Source organism: Ursus americanus, chromosome 9 (genome assembly GCF_024610735.1).
Source record: "Ursus americanus isolate L20-20 chromosome 9, mUrsAme1.1.p, whole genome shotgun sequence".
Taxonomy (NCBI): domain Eukaryota; kingdom Metazoa; phylum Chordata; class Mammalia; order Carnivora; family Ursidae; genus Ursus; species Ursus americanus.
Genome location: NC_142135.1, coordinates 435,403 through 454,956, shown reverse-complemented (window position 1 = coordinate 454,956; position 19,554 = coordinate 435,403). Strand labels below are relative to the sequence as shown.

At 62.5% G+C, this 19,554-nt stretch overlaps 2 protein-coding genes across 7 annotated transcripts; both read right to left on the bottom strand.

The window, feature by feature from the left end:
- Window positions 1-531: 531 nt before the first annotated feature.
- VPS28 (VPS28 subunit of ESCRT-I) lies at window positions 532-5,736 on the bottom strand. Of its 2 annotated transcripts, none has more exons than XM_045777373.2 (10): window positions 5,607-5,736; window positions 3,505-3,571; window positions 2,842-2,870; window positions 2,684-2,721; window positions 2,389-2,478; window positions 1,939-2,044; window positions 1,734-1,835; window positions 1,146-1,199; window positions 948-1,039; window positions 532-859 (listed from the first exon to the last, which is right to left on the bottom strand). In XM_045777373.2, the coding sequence occupies exons 2-10, from the start codon at window positions 3,539-3,541 to the stop codon at window positions 742-744; spliced, it is 666 nt and encodes a 221-aa protein (XP_045633329.2). In that variant the 5' UTR covers window positions 3,542-3,571; window positions 5,607-5,736; the 3' UTR covers window positions 532-741. The 2 variants fall into 2 exon arrangements, with proteins under 2 accessions (XP_045633329.2, XP_087720598.1); XM_087864472.1 differs by lacking the exon at window positions 5,607-5,736 and adding an exon at window positions 4,119-5,503.
- Window positions 5,737-6,002: 266 nt separating this feature from the next.
- TONSL (tonsoku like, DNA repair protein) lies at window positions 6,003-18,874 on the bottom strand. 5 transcript variants are annotated; one of them, XM_045777368.2, is made up of 26 exons: window positions 18,794-18,874; window positions 18,600-18,695; window positions 18,226-18,368; window positions 17,461-17,644; window positions 16,982-17,111; window positions 16,577-16,748; window positions 16,376-16,490; window positions 15,729-15,874; window positions 15,479-15,631; window positions 15,130-15,255; window positions 14,819-14,999; window positions 13,357-13,439; window positions 13,168-13,257; window positions 12,781-12,853; window positions 12,532-12,695; window positions 12,333-12,456; window positions 11,446-12,191; window positions 11,270-11,346; window positions 10,730-10,883; window positions 10,565-10,643; window positions 9,746-10,047; window positions 9,413-9,584; window positions 8,513-8,688; window positions 7,953-8,026; window positions 7,369-7,502; window positions 6,003-6,273 (listed from the first exon to the last, which is right to left on the bottom strand). In XM_045777368.2, the coding sequence occupies exons 1-26, from the start codon at window positions 18,816-18,818 to the stop codon at window positions 6,080-6,082; spliced, it is 4,113 nt and encodes a 1,370-aa protein (XP_045633324.2). In that variant the 5' UTR covers window positions 18,819-18,874; the 3' UTR covers window positions 6,003-6,079. The 5 variants fall into 5 exon arrangements, with proteins under 5 accessions (XP_045633324.2, XP_045633325.2, XP_087720596.1 ...); XM_045777369.2 differs by having other exon boundaries at window positions 14,819-14,966; XM_087864470.1 differs by having other exon boundaries at window positions 13,168-13,439.
- Window positions 18,875-19,554: the final 680 nt, after the last annotated feature.

Here is a 19,554-nt window from a genome sequence, read left to right as displayed (position 1 = left end):
ACCAGGCCCTGGGCAGGACCAGCCCAAGGGCTCCTGGGGTATCCACCAGCCCGGCCTTGCTCCTGAGAGGGGCACCCTTTTCTGTGGGCAGGACAAAGTGCCTCCCCCATCTGTTATCTACTGGGGCCCCCGTGACCCAGTAGGACAAGACCCTGTGCTGGCCTGTGGTGTCCCCCAGGGCAGGGAGAGGGAGGTGGGGCAGCACAGCGCTTCCGTCTCTAGCCAGCTGGGGCCCCAAGTGCCTGGAGTTCTCAGATGAAGGGCGGCGAGGCAGGTGTGATGGGCAGCTTCCTCTGTGGTCAGACTCAAGCCTTACCTGGCCCAAGTGAAGGCTAGCCTCTCTGCCACTTGCAGCAGGCAGTGCCCACCGGGGAGGCTGCCGTCCTACACTGGTGCTCAGACCCTTCCCTGATGAATGGGCTGCGTGTTCAGGGCCCGGGTGCTCTGGTGAGGCCAGATCCCACCCGAGGCCGAGGGAAGACAAACAGGCAGGGCAGGCCTAGCTGGGGGAGAGCAGCCCACAGCCAGCAGGGAGGTCAGAAGTGTCTTTATTGCGGAGAGGGCGGGGAGGGGGCTCCAGGGTTGAGACACCACGGACAGACACACAGAAGGAGCTGCAATGGACAGCTAAACACAGGCAGACCGTCGGGGGGGGGGGTGGTCAGGCATGTAGCACACCTGCAGCCCTCTACTGGGCCCACCTGAGAGCCCTCCTCCCCAAGCACGCGGCCCCGGGAGGCCTCAGGCGTGCAGGAAGCGGTTGAAGGCGTTGTAGGCCGACTCCAGGTCAAAGAGCATCTGGCGCACCTGGGAGTCATCCAGCTCATCGGAGGCCGACATGCCGCTCAGGGTCTGCAGCCTGCGGGAGCACAGCGCTCAGGTGTGTGCAGGGGAGGGCCTTCCAGGTCCTTGACCGGGGACAGAAGGGTCAGGGCAGGGACACTCACCACTGGCTGACGGTCTGGCGGCCCTCGAAGTCAGGGGGCAGGTGACTCATGCGGTGCATCGTCTCCATCAGCTCCCGCAGGTCAGGCTGGATCTGTGGACAGGATGCTGGGCTTCCAACGCCCGGAACCCTCCCTCCCCTACTGCTGCTCCCACCTCTGAGCCAGCCCTCCATCCCTCTGGCCCACCAGGAGCCATACCTCATCCATGGCACGGATCTCCAGGCGCAGTTTGTCCATCACTGTGATGAAGAGCTGGGGACAAGTGTGGGTGTCAGGTGCCACAGATCCAGCCCAGGGGCCCAGGGTGGGGGACCCTCGCAAGCCACAAGCCTGGTTCCTCTGCAGGCCGAGGCCCAGGTCCACCCCCACCTGACCCCTCTCTGGCCTCAAGAACCCAGTCTCCCTCCTCAGTCTCCGTCCTTGGCGGTCTGGTCACTTGGGTCCCTGCTGCATCCCTGTTCCCACAGGCTGTGAGGTCCTCCACATGCCACCTGGCCCACAAGGAGGCTGCTGCTGTTCATGACCCTGCTTTGGCTATGCCTCCCGGGGCTGTGGGTGCATGGGAGCCTCTGGCTGTGTCGACCCCATCCCACAAGGGTCTCTCCCGGATGCTGCCCAGGGAGAAAGGCCTGCCCACCCCTTTCGTTCCCAGCTACAGAGACCCCTGCCCGATGGGTCTGAGTGCTGTGCAGCTCTGGGAGCCCCAGGCTTCTGTGCACTCGTTTGGCCACAGCAGGCAGCGTGGACCCTCCTGACACCCCCTGTGTCACCATCCTTGGGGCGCACCGAGACCACATCGGCAATGCAGCGGTTCAGGTTGCCCTTGTCGTCCTTAATGGTGATAGGCCGGTCCTCCTTAATCCTCTCCATGGCCAGTGGGCAGTCCAGCTGAGGGGGCGGAGATACCATGGGTACTGGGCCTCACAGGCCTGGCCCCTTCACAACAGCACCCACGCCTCCCTCCTCCTGCTCCCTCAGCCTCCTCACTCACACGGAACTTGCGGCAGAATTCATCAATGGAGCTGATTTCTGCACCCTGAACCTGCCGGAAGGCGGCTTTGTACTGGACCAGGAGCCGGGAACAAGCTGCAGTGTACCTAGGGAGAGGGCCACGCTGCTGCCCTCAGCACCTGGCTGGCCCTGCCCACAAATCCTGCTCTCCCTTGGCCCACCCAGACACAGGGCAGCTCTCCTAGAGGGCTGAGTGGCAGATCAGAGATGGGCCACGGAAGGCTGAGGCTTCCCTAGGGGTCTAGATAAGAGAGCCTGGGAGAGAATAAGCAGAAGGGAGGGGGGTGGCCAAAATACGGCTGCCACGCTAAAGTTGTTGAACCATATGAATCCCCTGCTCTTGCTTCCTACTGAGCGCCCGGGCCCTGGAGGGCAGAAACAAGCCTCCAAGAATTGGTGCTTGTGACTGGTGCGAGGACAGAGCGCTCACTCGTTGGGGGTGACGCAGTCCTTGATGTATGCCTTCTCCAGAGCCTGCATCGTCTTCACAACCGCAAACAGCTCCGCCATGTTGTCATACCTGAAGGTAGTGTGTCCATCAGGCCATAGCTGCCAAGGCCTCCACAGCCCACAGTGCCCACTGTCCTGGGTGAGGCTGTACTTGACCTGCCTGGCAGGGGCTCCTTGGGAGCCTCACCCCATGTCCTCCTGACCTCAGTGTGGGGGAGGTTTAGGGGTGGGGGGAGGGCTGGTGGGCGCGGCGCGGGTGCTGGGGCTGGACTCACTTCTCCCGCTCCCGGGCATTCTTGTACAGCTTCACCTCCTGTTGGACAGAGGGGGCAGTGTGTCAGCCAGCAGGACTGGGGTGGCTCCAGGGTCTTGGCGGGGTTCACACAGGGTTTGCTATTGGCCAATGCTGGCCAGGTAGGCATCCGCCACTCACCTCATAGAGCTCCGGCTTGTTTCCAGGGGCTGCAACAGAGCAGAGAGCTAGCAGGCTGGCCACAACAGAGACCCCAGGGGGCTTGTCCACCGGCCCTGGCCCCAGCCCCATTTCAGCAGCCCACCCAAGGCCTCACCCTGTGAAATGTCCCAAAGAGCCCAGAGGGAGCTGGAGGATGGGATTCTAATTTCAGCACCCCATCAATTTGTGGGCAGGGGGGCCTGAGCAGAAGACAAGCCTCTGAGGCCGGAAGACCACATGCCAGGCCTGCCCCCCCGGCCCCCTGCCCCCCACCCCCACCATTCCACTGCTGCTCCTCAGCTACCTCACTCTATAGCAGGGTGACCACACCTTGCTTATGGTACAGTGACAGGGAACAAATGACATTTGTCACATGCTTTGCGACCTTTCCCCTGGCTTGACTCCAGGATGCCCAGGACCCCCCGAGGTCCCAACCACATTGAAGTTGTCATCTCTGTGCCCAGCTGGCCCCACCTGGAGGTCCTCTCTGGGCCCCTGGTGATGAACTGCACCAGACCCGAGCTGCCCACTGAGGCTGCATGAGGGAGACACTTACAGACCTCCCCACAACTCCTAGCCTCTGCAGCAGGGGCTGAAAGCTTGGCCCTTTGGGTCCCTGGGCCCACCTTGGGCCACACTCACCTCCCATGCCCGGAGTGGCTGGGATCCCATGAAACATCCTGCAGGCTCAGGTGGCCACAGCAAAGACCTAAGGAGTAGAGCCAGCGCCAACTCAAAGGTGACTCCTAACACTCCAGGGCCTCACAAAGAGTCTCCCTGCCCTCAGCACTGTCAGATGAGAAATACTTGAGATAGGGAAACTGAAGAATTCCATGAAGAACTGATTTTTTGCTCCTTTTCCTGATCTACTCTTGCTGGGATCTTCACCCCCACCTTGCACATGCCTTACAATAACGCATGTCCTCATTATAAAGGTCAAGGCGTTAATGATTTCTTTGGAGTCTTCCAGCACAGTAGAGAACATCTGAGGAGTGACTGGGTGAGGCTCTCCTGTGCATATTTCAGACCACTGACTCTAGACATTTTGATGCCAAGACCCCCTGATTCCAGGGATAATTGATTTATGGATGATACCTGGACACTTGTCTTTGTTCTGACCAGTTCCGGGATACCCGAGAGGACATGTACACCAGACCAGCATCCTCAATAAAAACCCCAGACCCCAAGCGAAGGACTCACTCTTCTTCCTTTTCTGAGTGTTCCAGATGCCCCATCTGCTATACGTTATCACTTACACAATTCGACAAACTCTGCTCTCACTTTCTCCTGGTTCATGTTTGATTTTCTATCCTGCGTGAAGGCACGGACCCTCTTGCAGAACCCCCTCTGGGTCCTCAGAGCTGGCTGGCCTATGTCAGAGTGAACACACAGAGTGCTGTGTGCTGTGGTGGGAACACCAGCTCCACCCTAGAGACTGTCAGGAGGAAGTGGGTGCCAAGGGGCATCTCAGGAGAGCAGAGCAGTGGCAGTAAGGGGTCAGGGTTCCCTGAAGTCTGCTGTGAGCCAGGAGAAAGATGAGGAGGTGGCGGCTATCAGAAGACCTGGGCAAGAGCATTTGGGCAGAGAGAAAAGCACACATAACTCAAGGCCTTTAAGAGAAACGCAGGTAGAGGAACAGACAAATGGGGGAGGGGGCTTCCTGAACGAAGATGGAGAGACCGGATCAAAGTGCACAGCCCTCACAGGTCAGGAGAGGGAGCAGGAGGCTTATACTAACACAGCAGAAGCTATGGAGGGCCGAAAGCCAAGCTCCCGAGGCTCCCAGCAGCACAGTGGGCTGAGAAAAAACTGAAGGCAGGAGGCCCCTGGGAGGGTCTTGCCCGCTCAGGAAGCTGACACACTGGGTGGAGACAGTTCCAGACATGCTTTGGACGTGAAACCACCAGACCCACTGAAGTATCTGAAACGGGATGTTAATTAAAAAGGAATCAAGAACAATACCCCTGTGTCTGGCCCAGTGACAGTAAGGTGACCTGAGCTGGAGGAGAGGGAAGAAGGACAGGCCTGCAGGAAAGTGGGCGCTGGTGCTGATGTGTGGGGTTGGAGAGCTGTGCTGAGGCAGCTGAAGTCAGAGGAGAGGCCCAGGGTAGCAGGGCTGAGCCATGACACGGGCTGGGCGGGTCACACACTGGACGATTAACAGGGGGACGAGGAGACAAAGCAGTGCAGGCTGGAGGCCTAGGGCACCCAGGGAACAGAGGCTGGGAAAGGGCAGTGTGGTCCAAGCTGAGACACGTCTCCGAGGGAGGAATGTTGTCTGGGAAGGCAGATGCAGGGCCAAGAGCCCACCGGGCGGTGGCAGGGATACTGTTCGGCCACCTTTCCGGGCCTTCCGGGAGGACTGGCCTGAAAAGAGCGGAGGCGCGGGTTCTACGGGGGATTCCACTCGGTCGCGAAAACCAGTGTCCCCTGGCTACATGTCACAAGCCGGACGCCGACCCGAAAAGCGAGTTTCTCGACAATGCCCACGTTTGATGGTGTAGATGCCGCTTGGGCTGCTACCGGGTCCAAGCGAGCAAGGAGGCGCCCCGAGCGCGGCACACCCGGGAGCCCGGCCTGCGCGGATGCGGGGGATGCGGGCGCGCGGCTCGGGACCCGGACGCCGGAGAGTACCCCCAGACGAGGAACGCGGAGGCGCCCTAACCCGGCGTCGCCCTTCCCCATTCGGCTCCACCGGCCCTTTCTCGGCACCCCCCGCCCCGCCCCCCACCGTTCCGGGGTACCTGAGCCGGCTTGGCGGGTAGGGCAGAAGGCGCCGTGCTGCGGCGCTCCGGATCGATCGCTCGACGCTCCTTCACGTCTGCGCTTGCGCACGCACGGCTCGCCCCTCCCCCCTGCAATCTGCGCTCGATCCCCAAGGTCTGCGTCCGAGCACGCCTCTCCCCCAATCGACAATCGCCCGACGTCCGCGCCTGCGCGCGCCGGAAACGACCGGGCCCCGCCCCTTGCGCGGCACCGGGCTGACTGCCCGCGAGGGGGGCAGAGGCTCGGGGAAGGGGAAAGTTTGGCTTTCGTCTACGGGGCTTCTAGGTGACCGGAACTGCCCTCCATTCCAGCGGGCTCTCAGCTTCCCTACAGCCAAGTGAACCCCCGTTTTCCGCCTCCCCCCCGCCTTTCAGGCAGCAGCAGCGAGCGGCAGCAGCAGCATCCGTTTATTTGAGGCGTGGGGAGTGGGGGCAAGGGCAGCGCCGGCTGGTCACAGGCGCCTGAAGAAGAGCTTGGGCCCTCGGTCCAGTGAGCACGCGCCAGGGCCCGGCTGGCCGGGCAGCAGCTCGCGCAGGGCGGCCCGGTCCTCGGGGGAGAGACGTCTGCTGCAGAGCTGCAGCTCGTGCACCCGTGCTGTGATCTCGCGCCAGAGGCCCAGGCCCAGGGGGCCCTGGACAGCACAGCCTGCAGAGGGGAGGCGGGAGTAGGCCTCAGGGAGCTGGACGCTCTGGAACTCCCACGCGCCTGTTCTTGTCTCTTTACCAATGCGGCCCTCAGGAAGAAACACTTTTTCTGAGGCCCCAAAGCTCAGTGCACAGTGCATGGGCGGAAGCCCAGGCGAGGCCCAGAAACACTCTAGGAAGGGGTGCATGCTCCCAGAGGGGGCCCCTTTCAGAGCCTGCAGTCGGGCAGTGGCTAAAACATGCTGCAGTCACATCCGTGCCACTTGTTAGGACAATGCCTGGGTCTCTCCATCCATAAAATAGACACAATAGGGGTGCCTGTGGGTCTCAAGAGGACACTGAGCTGTCAAGGTCTGAGCTCCAGGGAGGCCAGAGTGCCCAGTAGGCTCAGGACCCTAGAGAGCTAGGGGAGAGCATGGGTACAGATGTGGGTGTTTGGGGAGCAGCCCCTCAGCTGTGTGCAGGTCTCCCACCAGCCTGCCTTCATGGGTGGGGGCTGAGGAGCAGGAAGAACCTAGGGGTCCCCTGTGTGCACACCCACTCCTAGTCCTTGTCCTCCTGGAGGGCAAAGCCTGGTACTCTCCTGCCCCAGGCCCTAGCTGCATATGCCAGGCTACTGGGTGGCCAGTTCACCAAATTAGTCTCGTGGGGCCCTCCTCAAGGCAACTTTGGTAGGGTACTGTGTGCCTGGGTGTGGTCAGAATGAGAACAGGCTAAGACACCGCAGGCTGGGAAGGCAGGGTCTGAGCAGCCCCTGCCAGAAGTGGGAAGATCCCTGCTGGCAAGTTTTTGCCATCCTGACTTTGAGCTCCCTCCTCACGCCAATGGTAATTAGGAAATCCTCGTGAAAGGGGATCCATCCCCCCCGGCCACCTTGGTCTCTGAGGGTCAGGCTAAACATGTCAGAGCAGAGATTCCATGTTCCTCCTGCTCCACTGTTTTAGGAGCTGGGCTTAAACCCCCTTCCAGTCACATTGGTCACTGTCCCCCACCGTGTCAACCTCAGGGGACCCAGCCCACCCTTGTTATCTGGCTGGTGGCAGTGACAGCTCATTTAGAGGAGGCACCTGGGCCTCAGGTAGGCCCCCAAGCTCACCTGACAGGCCAAGGAAGCTGAGGTCTTGGGGCCGCATCTGGAGGGCAGACAGGAGCTCCTCCAGGCCAACACAGCTAATCTCAGGGTTGGCAGACAGGTCCAGCGAAATGAGTGAGGGGCAACAAGGAAGGCATCTGAAATAACAGGGGAAGAAGTGGTCAGCCTCCAGAGGAAGGGAGGCCCTCAAGCTGCCTCAGACAAACCACAGCTCTGGGAGCCATAGGCCAGGCTGCACAGGCTCTCCCCACAGTGGCACAGGTGCAAGTACTTCCCCAGGGCTAGCTGGGTACTGCCAAGGCCCAGGTCTGGGAATGCCTGCCTGGCTTGAGTGTCCAACACTCCCAAGAGCCAGCTGAGGCTGGAGGGTCATGAGTGGCCCTTGTATGGGCTGTTGCACAAAGGGTGATGGGAAAGGCTCTCAGAAGCCTCAGGAGTGTGGGAAGGAGGACAGGAGGCAGGGTTGAAACTGGAAGGAGCTAGGTCCTGGAACACACTTGGGGGAGAAGCTGGTACCCCTTCCCTGCCTGACCCAGCTCCCCCAGGGTGCTGGGTCTTGAGATCAGACCCCCTTCGGAATGGATTACCTGCTCAGGTCTCCCACTGCCTTGTCGCCCAGGTGGTTTGCAGACAGGCTCAGGTGAGCTAGAACACAGCCTTCCTAGACAGAGCAGAGGCCCAAGGGTGGCTGGGCTGAATGGGGTGCCTGCCCTCCCTGCCTTTCAGTAGAGGCCCCATACCCAGGTCAGACACCTTCCTTCATCGCTGGGAACAAGGCGGCAAAGTCTGCCTGACCCTCAATGCACCAGAGGGGAGCAGTAACCCTTCAATTTGCAGATCACAAGGAAACACTTGCCCTTCCAGGTATAAATCACACCTGGCACGTCAAAGTCACAGGGACCAGCCCCACATGGAAGAGCCAGGGGAGAGAGCCCTGGGTCCCGGGCACCTTTGCTGCTGGCCAGGAATTCACAGCCTGAGGCAGGCAGCGCTACAGAAAGCTCCCCCCACAGCTGTTCTTTCTGACCCTGCAACCCCCTTCCCAAGCCGCTCCTACCCATGCCAGGTTTCAGCTGTGGGACTGGAGGCTGGATAGCCCAGGGTTGCTTTGCTTCGGCAGCCCCCCCCGCCCCAACCACAGACATACCTTGGTCAGGTACCTGACCACAGGCTCCACAAGGCCCGAGTCACTCTTGCTGGCTGCCACGGAGCTAAGCTCCAGGCGCTGGAGGGTATGGGCAGGCAAGTTCTGGAGGGCATGGGCCAGGGCAGCGGTGCCCAGGATGTTGTAGGACAGAGACAGTGTCTTCAGGTGCTTGGCATCTGCCCGGAGGACCAGAACCTCTGTCAGCCACACACAACCACCACCCGAGCCCAGCCGCAGTCCCAGGCCCAACACCCTCATGACCAGCCTGGGGAAGCTATCATTCCTGAGATTTTTGTGCACACCGGATGGGGGTAGCTCCTGCCCAGGGTGTCCCAGGCAAGGAGGGGGCAGGGCCAGACTCCTGAGCCCATCTTCTCCCGACCATCCCTGAGCCACCTGCCTCTCTGTACCTGAGATAGGATGGGCAACCCAAGACAGGCCCTGGGCCGGGATGTCTGTGCCCGATGGGGTAGGGGTGGGGAACACCATCTGCTGCCCACCCCCAGCTCCTCCCCTGCTGTTGTGCTCACATCCGGGAGCCCCACTTCCCGGCCCACCACCTCTGTAGAAAGCCCCCCTGGAGGACTTCCGGTTCCCAGTTTCTCAGTAGTGGGACCGAGGTTCTCTGCAGCCTCGGTGCGTCTATGGAGGAATCATCTAAGGCAAACAGAACACTCAGAGCTGGTGAGAACAGGGGGACTGGGATGGTGGCCCACGGCATGTCCTAGGGGAATGCCCGTGAGCCCAGACAGGCCTAGCGTGTCCAGCAACGTGCTCCTAGACAGCAGGCCTGGTGCCCCCGGGCCCCTCTGGCTCAAGGCTCTCTGTGCCCCTGGACGTGACCTTCTGATGACAGACTGGAACCCTGGGGCCAGGACATGGACATGCCCGTCAGCTCACCTTGGAAGGCACTACCTAGGGCTGCCTGGTGGCTCAGGAAGAAGCTGGGGCCAAAGCCACAGGCCTGGAGATGCAAGGTACTGAGTGAGGGGCAGGCCTGCAGGATGAATGCCAGGGCCCGGCCACAGCCATCCCCAAGGGGGTTCATGCTTAAGTCCAGCTCCTGCAAGTTCTGTGGAAGACACGAGCCCCTCTGGAGGATCTGGTCTCCTTGCCGTCCCAGAGCTGGCCAGTGGCCAGCACTCCCAACTGCACCTTCCCACCCAGTGATGGGCTGGACGTAAATGTTCTGATGCTGCCCTAGTGCCAGCCTGCTGCTCCCCAAGCTTCTACCTGCAAGGCAGTCTGTCCCTGGAGGCCGGTGGCAAGCTGGCGTAGGCCTTCAGGGCCCAGGTGATTGGAAGAGAGATCCAGGAGGACCAGGCTGGGCATGGTGCCCAGGGCAGCCAGCAGCTCAGCAGCACATCCATCCCCCAGCCGGTTCCCTGCCAGGTGCAGCTCCCGCAGCGCCGTGTGCAGCTTGAGGGCCCGGAGCAGTGGGGTGAGCTGGGTCTGGTGCAGGGCCAGGGAGCAGGCCCTGAGCGAGGGGCCGGAGCCTTGGCGGTCCACGGCCTGCAGCACCTCCTGGTGCTCCTCTGAGGGGGGGTGGGGGGGGTGTCACCACAGCCAGAACCTGCTGTTCTGCCCTGTGAGTCCCGGGGGTCTAACCAAACACCCCCCAACTCGTGAGCCCTGAGACACCCACCAGAGGGGCTGTGGAGCCCACTGCCACAAGCCTGTACCCAGCATCGTGGGAGCCCCAGTGCATGGCTGGTGGGTGGGATGACCCCTCTCAGCCTTGTCAGGCCCTCCTGCTAGTCACCCCATGTCACACAGTGCCCAAGGCAGGCTTCCTTGGAAAGCCACCCAGGCCCAGCCTCTGGTGCCTCTGGACATTGTACGCCGTCCACCGCCAGCAGGACCAATCTTTCCCCACCTGCCACCCACATGCGTGGGCACCAGGTAGAGGAAGAAAACCGGAGGCCAGCAGTGGAGGGAGCATGCCTCACTGGCTCTCTATCTGGGGCTCTGGGACAGGAGGCCCCAGGCCCGAGAGCGGCACAGCAGCGTGTCCCTCTGCCCAGGCCACCTCGGGCTCTCTTGGGCCCCCACCTTGCTCCAGGCTCTGGCAGGCCCGGCGGTAGCGGTCAGTCAGTGGGGGCAGGTCCCACGAAGTGACTTCTGCCAACACCTGCAAAGCACCATCAGTAAGCGGCAGGACGGGCACCCAGCGCTGGGGTACTCTCTGTGCGTAGGGCCCAGGCTCCTACCGCTCACCTCCTCATTGCTCTGCAGCACATCGGGGATGGGGTCCTGTGGGGCCAGCAAGGCTCCCTCCTTTCGCAAGACGAGCCTTGGCAGCAGTCCACAGGCCTGGCAGTAACGCTGGGCAGCCTGCTCCGCTAGCCAGGCTACAGAGTGGGTCTCCCTGCTGTGGGGACAGAGGGAAAGCGGAGCTAGCCGGGACCCTGCCCACGCTGAAGAAAGGCCCCCCATGGTCCTGCTGTCCCCACTCCGGGTCTACGGATCCTTTATCTGGCGCCTCCCCCTCGTCCTGCCCCTGTTCAGGACATGCCCGAGCCCCCAGCAGCTCTTCCAAGTTTTTCCTAGGGCCCACAGGGCCCGATCTAACCCCTCCAGGGCCCTGCCTATGCGTGTACAGGGCACCTTTACCCTGCTCTGTGACCTCTGCCCAGCCAGCAGTGGTGACACATCCAGTCCGAGAGCCCTCGTTACCCATGCCATCTGATATGCAAACACGAGGGTTCTCCCAGGGGCACAAGGGGAACGGGGACTCAGAGAGTGGGTGCTGCTTACCTGTGTGGGACGGGAATGAGGAAGAGACTATCTTGCACTCGCACTCGCACCCGGATGGGAGGGGGCAAAGACGGGCCCTGGTGGGTGGGGAAGGGGGGGCGAGCACCAGGCTGAGTCAGAAAACATAGACGCCTACCCTCACCACCCCACTGCTCCCACCTGAGGAGTGTACCCACCGAGGGCTGGCCTGCCGCTGGGCTGTCCCCACTGGGCCCCGAGGCCCTGGACATGTCAGGGCTCCTTGGAGGCTCCGCAGCTGAGCTGTCTCCCCCTGCCCTGCCCAGTGCGTTCCAACTCCTGAGACGGGGCAGCCGGCTCTGCCTGGCCCGGGCCTGGAGCCTGCCGGGGCTCTTGCTGCCGCCTGACCCCAAGCCACCAGGCCTGGTGCCATCCCCACTGCCCTGGGGGTGGGGCAGATAGCCACCCTGGCGGCTGTGGGTCAACGGTGAGTCGTCCTCCAGCCAGTCCCCAGCCAGACACACCTCCTCAGGGATGAGCGCTGCCCGGGGAGGGGTGGGCTCGCCCGGGCCCCACGGTAGGCCAGGCCCAGGGCAGCAGATCTGGGTACCACCCACACCTCGGACAGCCGCCCGGGTAGCACTCGCTGCCACTGCCTCCCGGCTGCTGGTGGAGCCAGGCACCCCGGCTCTGGCCTGTTGTGCCGGGACACAATGCCGGGGCCTCTTCTGGACGGGCCGGGCTGGGCCCGGGTTGTCCTCGCCCTCTGAGCTGCTACTGCTGGCCAGCTTGTGCCTGGTCCTCCGAGGCCTGGCCGCAGCTGGAACTGCCTGCCCTGGGGAGACCCCGACACGGGCCTGAGAGGTCTCTGGGGGTCCTGGGCAGGGGCTCGAGGGAGGAGAGATCTCAGGGTCGAACAGGTGGTTACGTGGAAGGGTGTGGGGGGCCAGGGAGCCGTGGGGAGCTGCAGAGAGACAGAATCTAGAATGACGCAGTGCCCAGCACTGTCCCGGCCACCCAGGATGAAATGCCCCCATGAAGCAGGCCTAGGGCACTCTCAAGCCAGGGAGAGATGTCCCCAGGGGCAGAAGAGGACTCTACGTGCCTTGGCCTGAGGAAGCTGCCCGGAGCAGCCTCTCCACGGAGCCAGCCTTCTCTCGGGTCTCGCTGTCCAGATCCTTGGCATACAGCTTCACCCACTGCTGCAGCGTCTCCAGTGGGCTGTGCCCCTGCGTGGCCGTCAGCTGAGCAGGGCTGGCAGGGGCACACACACCGCGGCCCGAGCCCCCTCCCCACCCACTTACCTTCATGGTTCGGAGCGTCACGGATGCTCCCCGTTCAATGAGCAGCTCAGCCACCTCGAAGTGACCGCAGTGGAGGGCGTCGTGCAGGGGAGTGATGCCCTCACAGCCGGGGCCACCTGGGTCATCGACCACAGCGCCGTGGTCCAGCAGGAAGCGCACAATGTCTGTGGGCCAGGGGACACGAGCTAGCTCCCAGCTAGCTCTCAGAGGGTCAGCCCTCTCCTTGGCGTGTCCCGGCCCGGTACTCACCCAGATGACCATAGTTGCAGGCCTCATGCAGGGGCGTCCAGCCACAGTAGTCCCGAGGGTTCAGAGGGTGGCCCTGTGACCAAGGATGAGAAGGAGCCCAGCCTCGCCGTGGGGCTCTGAGGCTCCAGGAGGGCCAGGGCCTGGGTCTCAAAGCCCGGAACAGGCCCCACAGGTCCATCCCTGGCCCAGGTCCCAGCAGAGAGAGATGGTCCGCACACGAGACGCTTCATCTCAGGGAGGCCCCTATAGGGGCTTGTGCAGGGCTAGCAGCCATGGTGCACCCTCCAGCCCCCATGCCCTGGGCTATCCCCTTAGGAGGGACCACGTACCTTAGGACAAGGTCCCCGCTATGGCCCACAGGTACCTAGAATGAGACGGCAGGCCCACCTGTCTTACGAGGTCCTGGACACGACCCAGACGGCCCTCAATGCAAGCTCGGTGCAGCAAGGTCTCCCCAACGTCATTGCGCCGGTTCCACTGTGGACAGTTGCCCCAGGACAGGGAGGAGAGGTGTGAGGGGACCAGGCAGTCCTGGCAAACATGGGGGGCCACACAATGCCCCCACACCGTCCTTACCTTGTTCACCCTCTGCTGGCCTAGGCAGCCCTGCAGCTCCTCATCCTCCTCCAGCTGCTGGGACCAGCCCTCAGCGTCACCCTCTGGAACAGAGCCAAGCCCATTCCAGGTAAGCTGAGCCCTGGTGCCCCCCGCCCCCAGGGTCCCCTGACCTTCCAGGCCTGGAGGGTGGAGGTCTGGTGCCGACTGCCATCCCACTCCCAGCCCTGCCTGTGGTTGTCCCCGCCCAGTCCCTTTGCCCACAGGGGGGCACCCGACCTTTCTGCCCACCTGATCCCTGTGCATCGTGTGTTGACCTCTCACCCCATGCTCAGACCCTGCTCTGGATCGTCCCGCCCCAGAGGTCCGATCCCCCTCCTGGGAAGCATCTTTGTCGGGGTAAGTCATGCTCACGTCACACAGCTCCCCCGGGAGCCCAGGTGCCTTCTGCCTGTACACACCTGGCCTTCCCATCTGCACCTGCCTGAGCTCACTCATTGCCTGGCCCCACTCCTCTCTCCTATGCCTCTGGTCCTTGCTGGAAGCTTCTGCTCCTTCGTGGACGCCTCTCACTGCACGCGCTTGTTCAGTGGTGTCACTGAAGTCCCTGCTTTGGTCCTGACTCTCCTGTGGCTCCCTACACCTGCACACCAGTGACACCCAGCCTAACCCCCTTCTGAGGCACGGCATAGACGTCTCACAGCCCGCGGCTTCTGAGAGGTTTTTTTTGTTTTTTTTTTTTTTTAAGATTTTACTTATTTATTTGACAGAGAGGCAGCGAGAGAGGGAACACAAGCAGGCAGAGGGAGAAGGCTCAGGCTTTCCGCTGAGCAGGGAGCCCAATGCGGGGGGATCATGACCTGAGCCAAAGACAGACGCTTAACAACCGAGCCACCCAGGCGCCCCATCACTGAGAGGTTCTGAAAGCCACTCAAGTTCAAAGCTGAAATGATTCCTCCTGGCCTCAGGGACACGTTTCTGCCCCGCCTCTCCGCCAGAAGCCAGCAGCCTGCATGCACCCACCACCTGGCCACCCCCTGCCCTGATGGTCCCAGTCCCAGCCCGCTCAAGCCTATCCCTCACATCCACCTTCCACGAGGCAGACCACACCAGCCTGTACATGGCAGCCCACATGCCGTCTCCACTCCCATCTTGCCTGCCCTGTGTTCCCCTCTCATGGTGCCACTTCCAAGGTCTGACCCTGCGTCTCCACCCCTAGCAGATGCCCACTAGCCTTCCCATCACTTGCTCCTCCAGGAAGGTTCCGGGGCTGCCCCAGCCTCTCCACACACAGCCCTCTTCCATCCACCAGCACTGAACGCCCTTCCTGCATGGGGCTGAATCCTCCTGTCACGAGCCAGTGAGCAGCCCCCACGAGGCCTCCACCCTTGCCAGCGCCAGCCGAGGGCCCAGCCCCAGCCGGCGTCAAGGAGGAAGTGTCAGGGCGGCTGGCACAACAGCCACGGCAGCGTTGGGGCCTTACCACTCTCTGAGAGCTCCACGTCGCTGGCCTCTGGTGTGTCCCCGTCCCCCTCCTTCTCTTCCTCATCGTCCTCCTCCTGGTCTCTGGGCACACTCAGCTCCTGCAGTGTGGCCGCGGTGACAGGGGCCTCCTGGGGCTGCAGCCTCAGCTGCACGGTGTGGAGGTGCTGTAAGACCTGCCTCTGAGGAGCAGGGGATGCCCAGCTCAGGGCCACAGGGCCAGCAGCCCCCCGAGTGGGGGGAGATGGGGGTGGGGAGCAAGGACAGGCAGGCTGCAGGGAAGTTTGGGGATCTCCGCGTGGGCTTCTGTACCTGCAGCTGGGGCCGCTGGGCCTGCTGGGCACAGCTAAGAGCCTTTTGGAAGCACGGTGCCAGCAGCTCGTACGCATCACCAGCCTCCTCTCGGGACAGCGCAATATTCAGCCAGGTCTTGGCTTCCTGGAGCAGGAGGAGGAAGGATGAGCTCGGTGCCTGCTGCCCACCCCACTGCACTGGCCCCAGCCAGGGCTCCAGCTCCCCAGTTGCCCACATGGAATAGCCCTGGAAAGAGAATGCTTGTCCATGACAAACACTCAAGGGTGGCAGTCCTGAGGCAGAGCTGTGGGGACCTGCTTGGAGCCCCTCTGCACCCCGGGTAGGACCAGATGCCATCACCGCTCACCTCCAGGGCATCGCCACCACGAAGCCTCAGCTCCTGTTCATAGTGGGACACAGCCTGGCGGTAGTCCTTCATGTCTCCCAAGGTGGTGGCCAGGGACACGTGGATGATGGCCAGCTCGGGCCCTGGCCGGCCCAGGAGCTCTGCGAAATGCAGCTGGGGAGGCAGTGACAGTGAGGCCAGCGCTGCCTCGCACCTTGCCAGCCTGGGATGTCACCGCCCCTTTCCTCCCACCTTGGCAGGGGACGCACACCTGCTTCTGGTAGGCCTCAGCCGCCTTGGGGAAGTCGCCTGCCTTGGAGAACAGGTCCCCCAGCTGCTCGCAGATGCCCATGGCACCCTGAGGGTCGCTGCCCTCAGACTCCTGCAGCTGCTGCTGCAGCCGGACCACAGCTAGCACTGCAGGGAAGAGCCTCACGTGAAGGGCTGCACAGCGTGCGGCTCCAACCTGACTGCCACTTGTCAGCTGGGTGCCCTTAGGCGGACCATCCACCCTCTCCCCACCCCTGCTAGCCCCTTGGTAAGAGGGGGTGGTAAGAAAATGCACCCCATGGGGTCATAGGATCAGGAAAACGAACAAGTGACAACTCAAAGCAGCGCCTGGCCTGCAAGGGGAGCTACTGCTACCTGCCGTCTGTGTGTCCTCACAGGCCGTAGGCACCGTCCACCTTCCCACCCTCTACGCAAATCCTTTGTCTCCAGTTTGCCAGTGAAGACCCTACTCCAGTAAAATGCCCAGCCGGGCTCTACCTCAGTCCCCCCGGCACACTGTGCTGAAGGCTCAGAGAAAAGTGAGGCTGTCTTCCCAACGAGAAGGGGGGCGGGGAAAGGCTCCACACTGATGCTGCCACCTCCCCACCCCTTCTGGGGGACTTCAGCCCCTCGGGTCCCCAGGCTCACCGTATTTCAGGGCCCGGCAGACTGCCGCCTTCTGCAAAGGCTTCTGGATGCCCAGCCTGTAGGCTTTCTTCAGGGCTCTTTTGGCAGCCAAAAAATCCCCCAGGTCTTGGAGGATCTGGGGGGCAAGGGAAGGTGAGACTTGCAGACTCCCCAGAGCCCGAGCCCTCCTGTGGGCTAAGCCAGAGCCGTGAGAGCAGGCACCTGTGAGATGAGCACGCAGCACTCGCTCTCCATGAGCTCCTTCCTCAGGATGCGCGCACACTCTCGGGCCCCCTCCAGGCAGCGCATGGCTTGGGAGTGCTGCCCTCGGCGCCAGTGGATGGCACCCAAATTGTAGCGGGCACGGAATAGGTCCTCATAGAGGTGGTTCTGCCTGCGGGTGGTGACAGGTGCTCAGAGTGCCTTTGCGATAGCACAGAGGGCACAGGGAGTGCTGGCGTGCAGCTGCTGACGCTAAGCCAAGCCTGCTCCTTCCCCAACACATGCCACAGACGTGCTCTAGGCGTGCAGGGGCTCCTCTGCTCACAGGACACTGACCGGGGTGGGGGTGGGGGGAGGGCAGGTCGGTGGCACACTCTCACGAGGCTCTGGGGTTGGAGGCCTTACTCAGCGAGGAAGATGCTCTTCCGGAAGTAGTCGTTGCACGGGGCCATCTGCTGCAGGCTTTCAAAAGTGAGGCCCAGGTTCAGGTAGAGTCGGGTCCTCATCTCACTCAGTTCTCGCTTGGCCAATGTCCCTGGAAGATGCCCACCCCCCACACACACTCACAGCCTCACTCCCACTTGGGGTATCCAGCTCTGGGTCTGTGCAGCCTCTCCCCCACCTGTTTCCCCCGCGGGGCCAGGGGTCCTGCTGTAGATGACGCATAGAAGGACACAGAGCAGACAATGCCCAGACCTGAGGTTGTGAGGAGCATGGGTCATGCATCTCCTCACAGAAGGCTTTATACACAGATCTCAGCCTCGCAGAGGGCCCAGAGCAGTGCGACCTGCCATACACACGGGGCAGGCTGTGGGGCTCCAACCTCCTCGGCCATCAGGTCTGGAAGCAGAGGCTGGGGAAGCTAGGCCTCCGAAAGCACTCACCCTGCAGCTTCTCGTCCACAATAGCCAAGCTCTTCTCAAAGGCAATCTGTGCCTGCAGCAAGGTGTCCTGTGACTGGCAGTGGTCATAGATGTCCAAGTAGGTGCGGCCAATGGTGGCCCAGGCCCTCTGCACCTCAGTGTGATTGGACAGAGAATGGGCCAGCTCCAAGTAGCGATGCTGGTGCTAGGGTGCAAAGGAACAGCCATTGTGAACCAACCTCCACCTCAAGCAAATCTCATACGTACCCAACTCCAGGAGGTCCCCACCTTTGCCCAGGAGAGTCCCCTACTCCCCCAAGCCCTCACAGAGCAGGCCAAAGCCAGGCTGCCCACGTCCCATCTCTCCTATGCCAAGGGCTGCCTGTGGAGACGATGATGCCACGCTCCAACCGATGTCATCATGAGAAAGAGACGAGTGGGAGTTCGCTGGGCTGCTGCAGCCGCACTAGCCAGGGCCAGAGCAAACCCTTTGTGGACAGTGGGCCCAACTCCCCAGCCAGCTCACAAACGCAGCTCAAGTGTGATGTTCATTAATGGTTGCTGGGCCCAGACGCCTAGGACAGGCTATGATTTGCCTACCCAAGAATCCCCTGGCACAGAGTTGTCTGAAGAACAGGCCATGTCCAGGCCTGTCCTCCTCTAGCCAAATGTCAGACACTGAAGACTGTGCTTCCCTCTTCAGAAAGGGACCAGCAGGAAGCGTGGGCCCTGGAGGGCTGGAGGTGGTTGCAAGGGTGCTTGGGGGTGGGGGTGGGCTCCGCCCACCTTCAGGGCAGCTGAGTAATCCTCCAGCTCAGCCAGTCGCTCTCCGATCTTGCGGTGGGCCACGGCACAGCCCAGGGGGTCGTCGACGCTCTCCAGGAGCTGGAGCTCGTGCTGGTGCTCTCGAAGGGCCTCTGCGTAGCGGCCTGGGCGGGCAGGCAACTCAGGCTTCAGCCCCGGCCAGGCAGTCAGCCAGGGGCTGCGCGGGCGAGCGAGGCTGTGGCCGGCCCTGCGCTGCTCGCTCAGCAAGGGTTACCGGCACCACCCTCCGCCCCCCGCCGGCCCCGCGTCCCTTCCGCCCTTAGTCTCCCCGACCTCCCAACACCGCCGCTCTCCCGGTCCCGGACCACAACCCGGACCAGGCGCGGAGCACGCACCATGGCTGGCCAGGAGCTCCCCCAGCTGGTGGCAGAGGGCGGCCTCGTCCCGCAGCTGCCCGCTCCTCTGGGCCTTGGCCTTGGCCTTGCTCAGCTCTGCAGAGAGACAGAAAGAGACGAAGCCAGGGAGCTGAGCCCCTTCGTCCGGGCGGGCCAGACCGGCTCCCGGCCCCGCAGCCGGCCGGGAGACTCACGGCGAAGCTCGCGCTCCATGTTCATGCTCCAGCAGTTGCGCCCGGGGATCCGGACTTCCCGCGCTCCCGCCGCGGCCTCGCCCCAGGCCCCGCCCCTGCCGGGGGCGGAGCATCTCGGGAAGTGTAGTTCGGCCGCCCGAAGCATCCTGGGAGCTGTAGTCCGCGTGAGGTCCAGTTGGGAAGGGCGGCGAGAGAGCGGCGGGAGGTTCCGCACCTTCCCAGACTCCCGGGGCCGCATGGGAGCTGAGCCTCAGCCCACGCTCCTCCCGGGCCCCGCAGCCGCCCTTGGGGTGGGGTCTTCTGGGCTTGTGCCCTCGTGCTGCCGCTAACCTCACAGACGCACGCGCGCACGCGCGCAGAACCTACCTACACCTGCGACTTTACCTGAGGGACGCACCGCCTCTGTATTAAAGGAGATGAAAGGATTTATGATCAAGTAGCCTTGAGTACTTAGGTGCACGGAATTAAATACGCCCCTTTTCACAGAGCCCGCGGAACAGTCACATTCGCGGACACAAACCCCCAGGGCTTGGTGGGGAATGGGGGGATGGACCTGCTTTCCAAAATGAACAGAGCAAGGTACCTGTTCCTCAACGCACACACACTGAAACCTTGTGGGCTTGGTGCACCCAGGCCGCAGACCTCTAAATGCCTGTCCCGTCTCCCGCTGCTTCGAGAACCAAACACCTGCCATGCCTTGGAGATTTCAGTCCCCACGACACAGCATATCCAGCCCTGGGTGCTGGGTGCCAAGGCTGGTG

Bases quoted from the DNA above. Each gene is read 5' to 3' on its own strand.
- VPS28 (XM_045777373.2), bottom strand. From the start codon at position 3,541: ATGTTTCATGGGATCCCAGCCACTCCGGGCATGGGAG. The intron at 1,200-1,733 runs GTGCGCCCCAAG...ACTTGTCCCCAG, and splicing joins GCATTGCCGATGTGGTCTCG to CTCTTCATCACAGTGATGGA. The intron at 1,040-1,145 runs GTATGGCTCCTG...TCCTGTCCACAG, and splicing joins AGATCCGTGCCATGGATGAG to ATCCAGCCTGACCTGCGGGA.
- TONSL (XM_087864470.1), bottom strand. From the start codon at position 18,818: ATGAACATGGAGCGCGAGCTTCGCC. The intron at 17,112-17,460 runs GTGAGTGCTTTC...GGCATCTTCCAG, and splicing joins TGTGGACGAGAAGCTGCAGG to GGACATTGGCCAAGCGAGAA. The intron at 10,048-10,564 runs GTGGGGGCCCAA...ACCCCCCCTCAG, and splicing joins CTGCCAGAGCCTGGAGCAAG to AGGAGCACCAGGAGGTGCTG.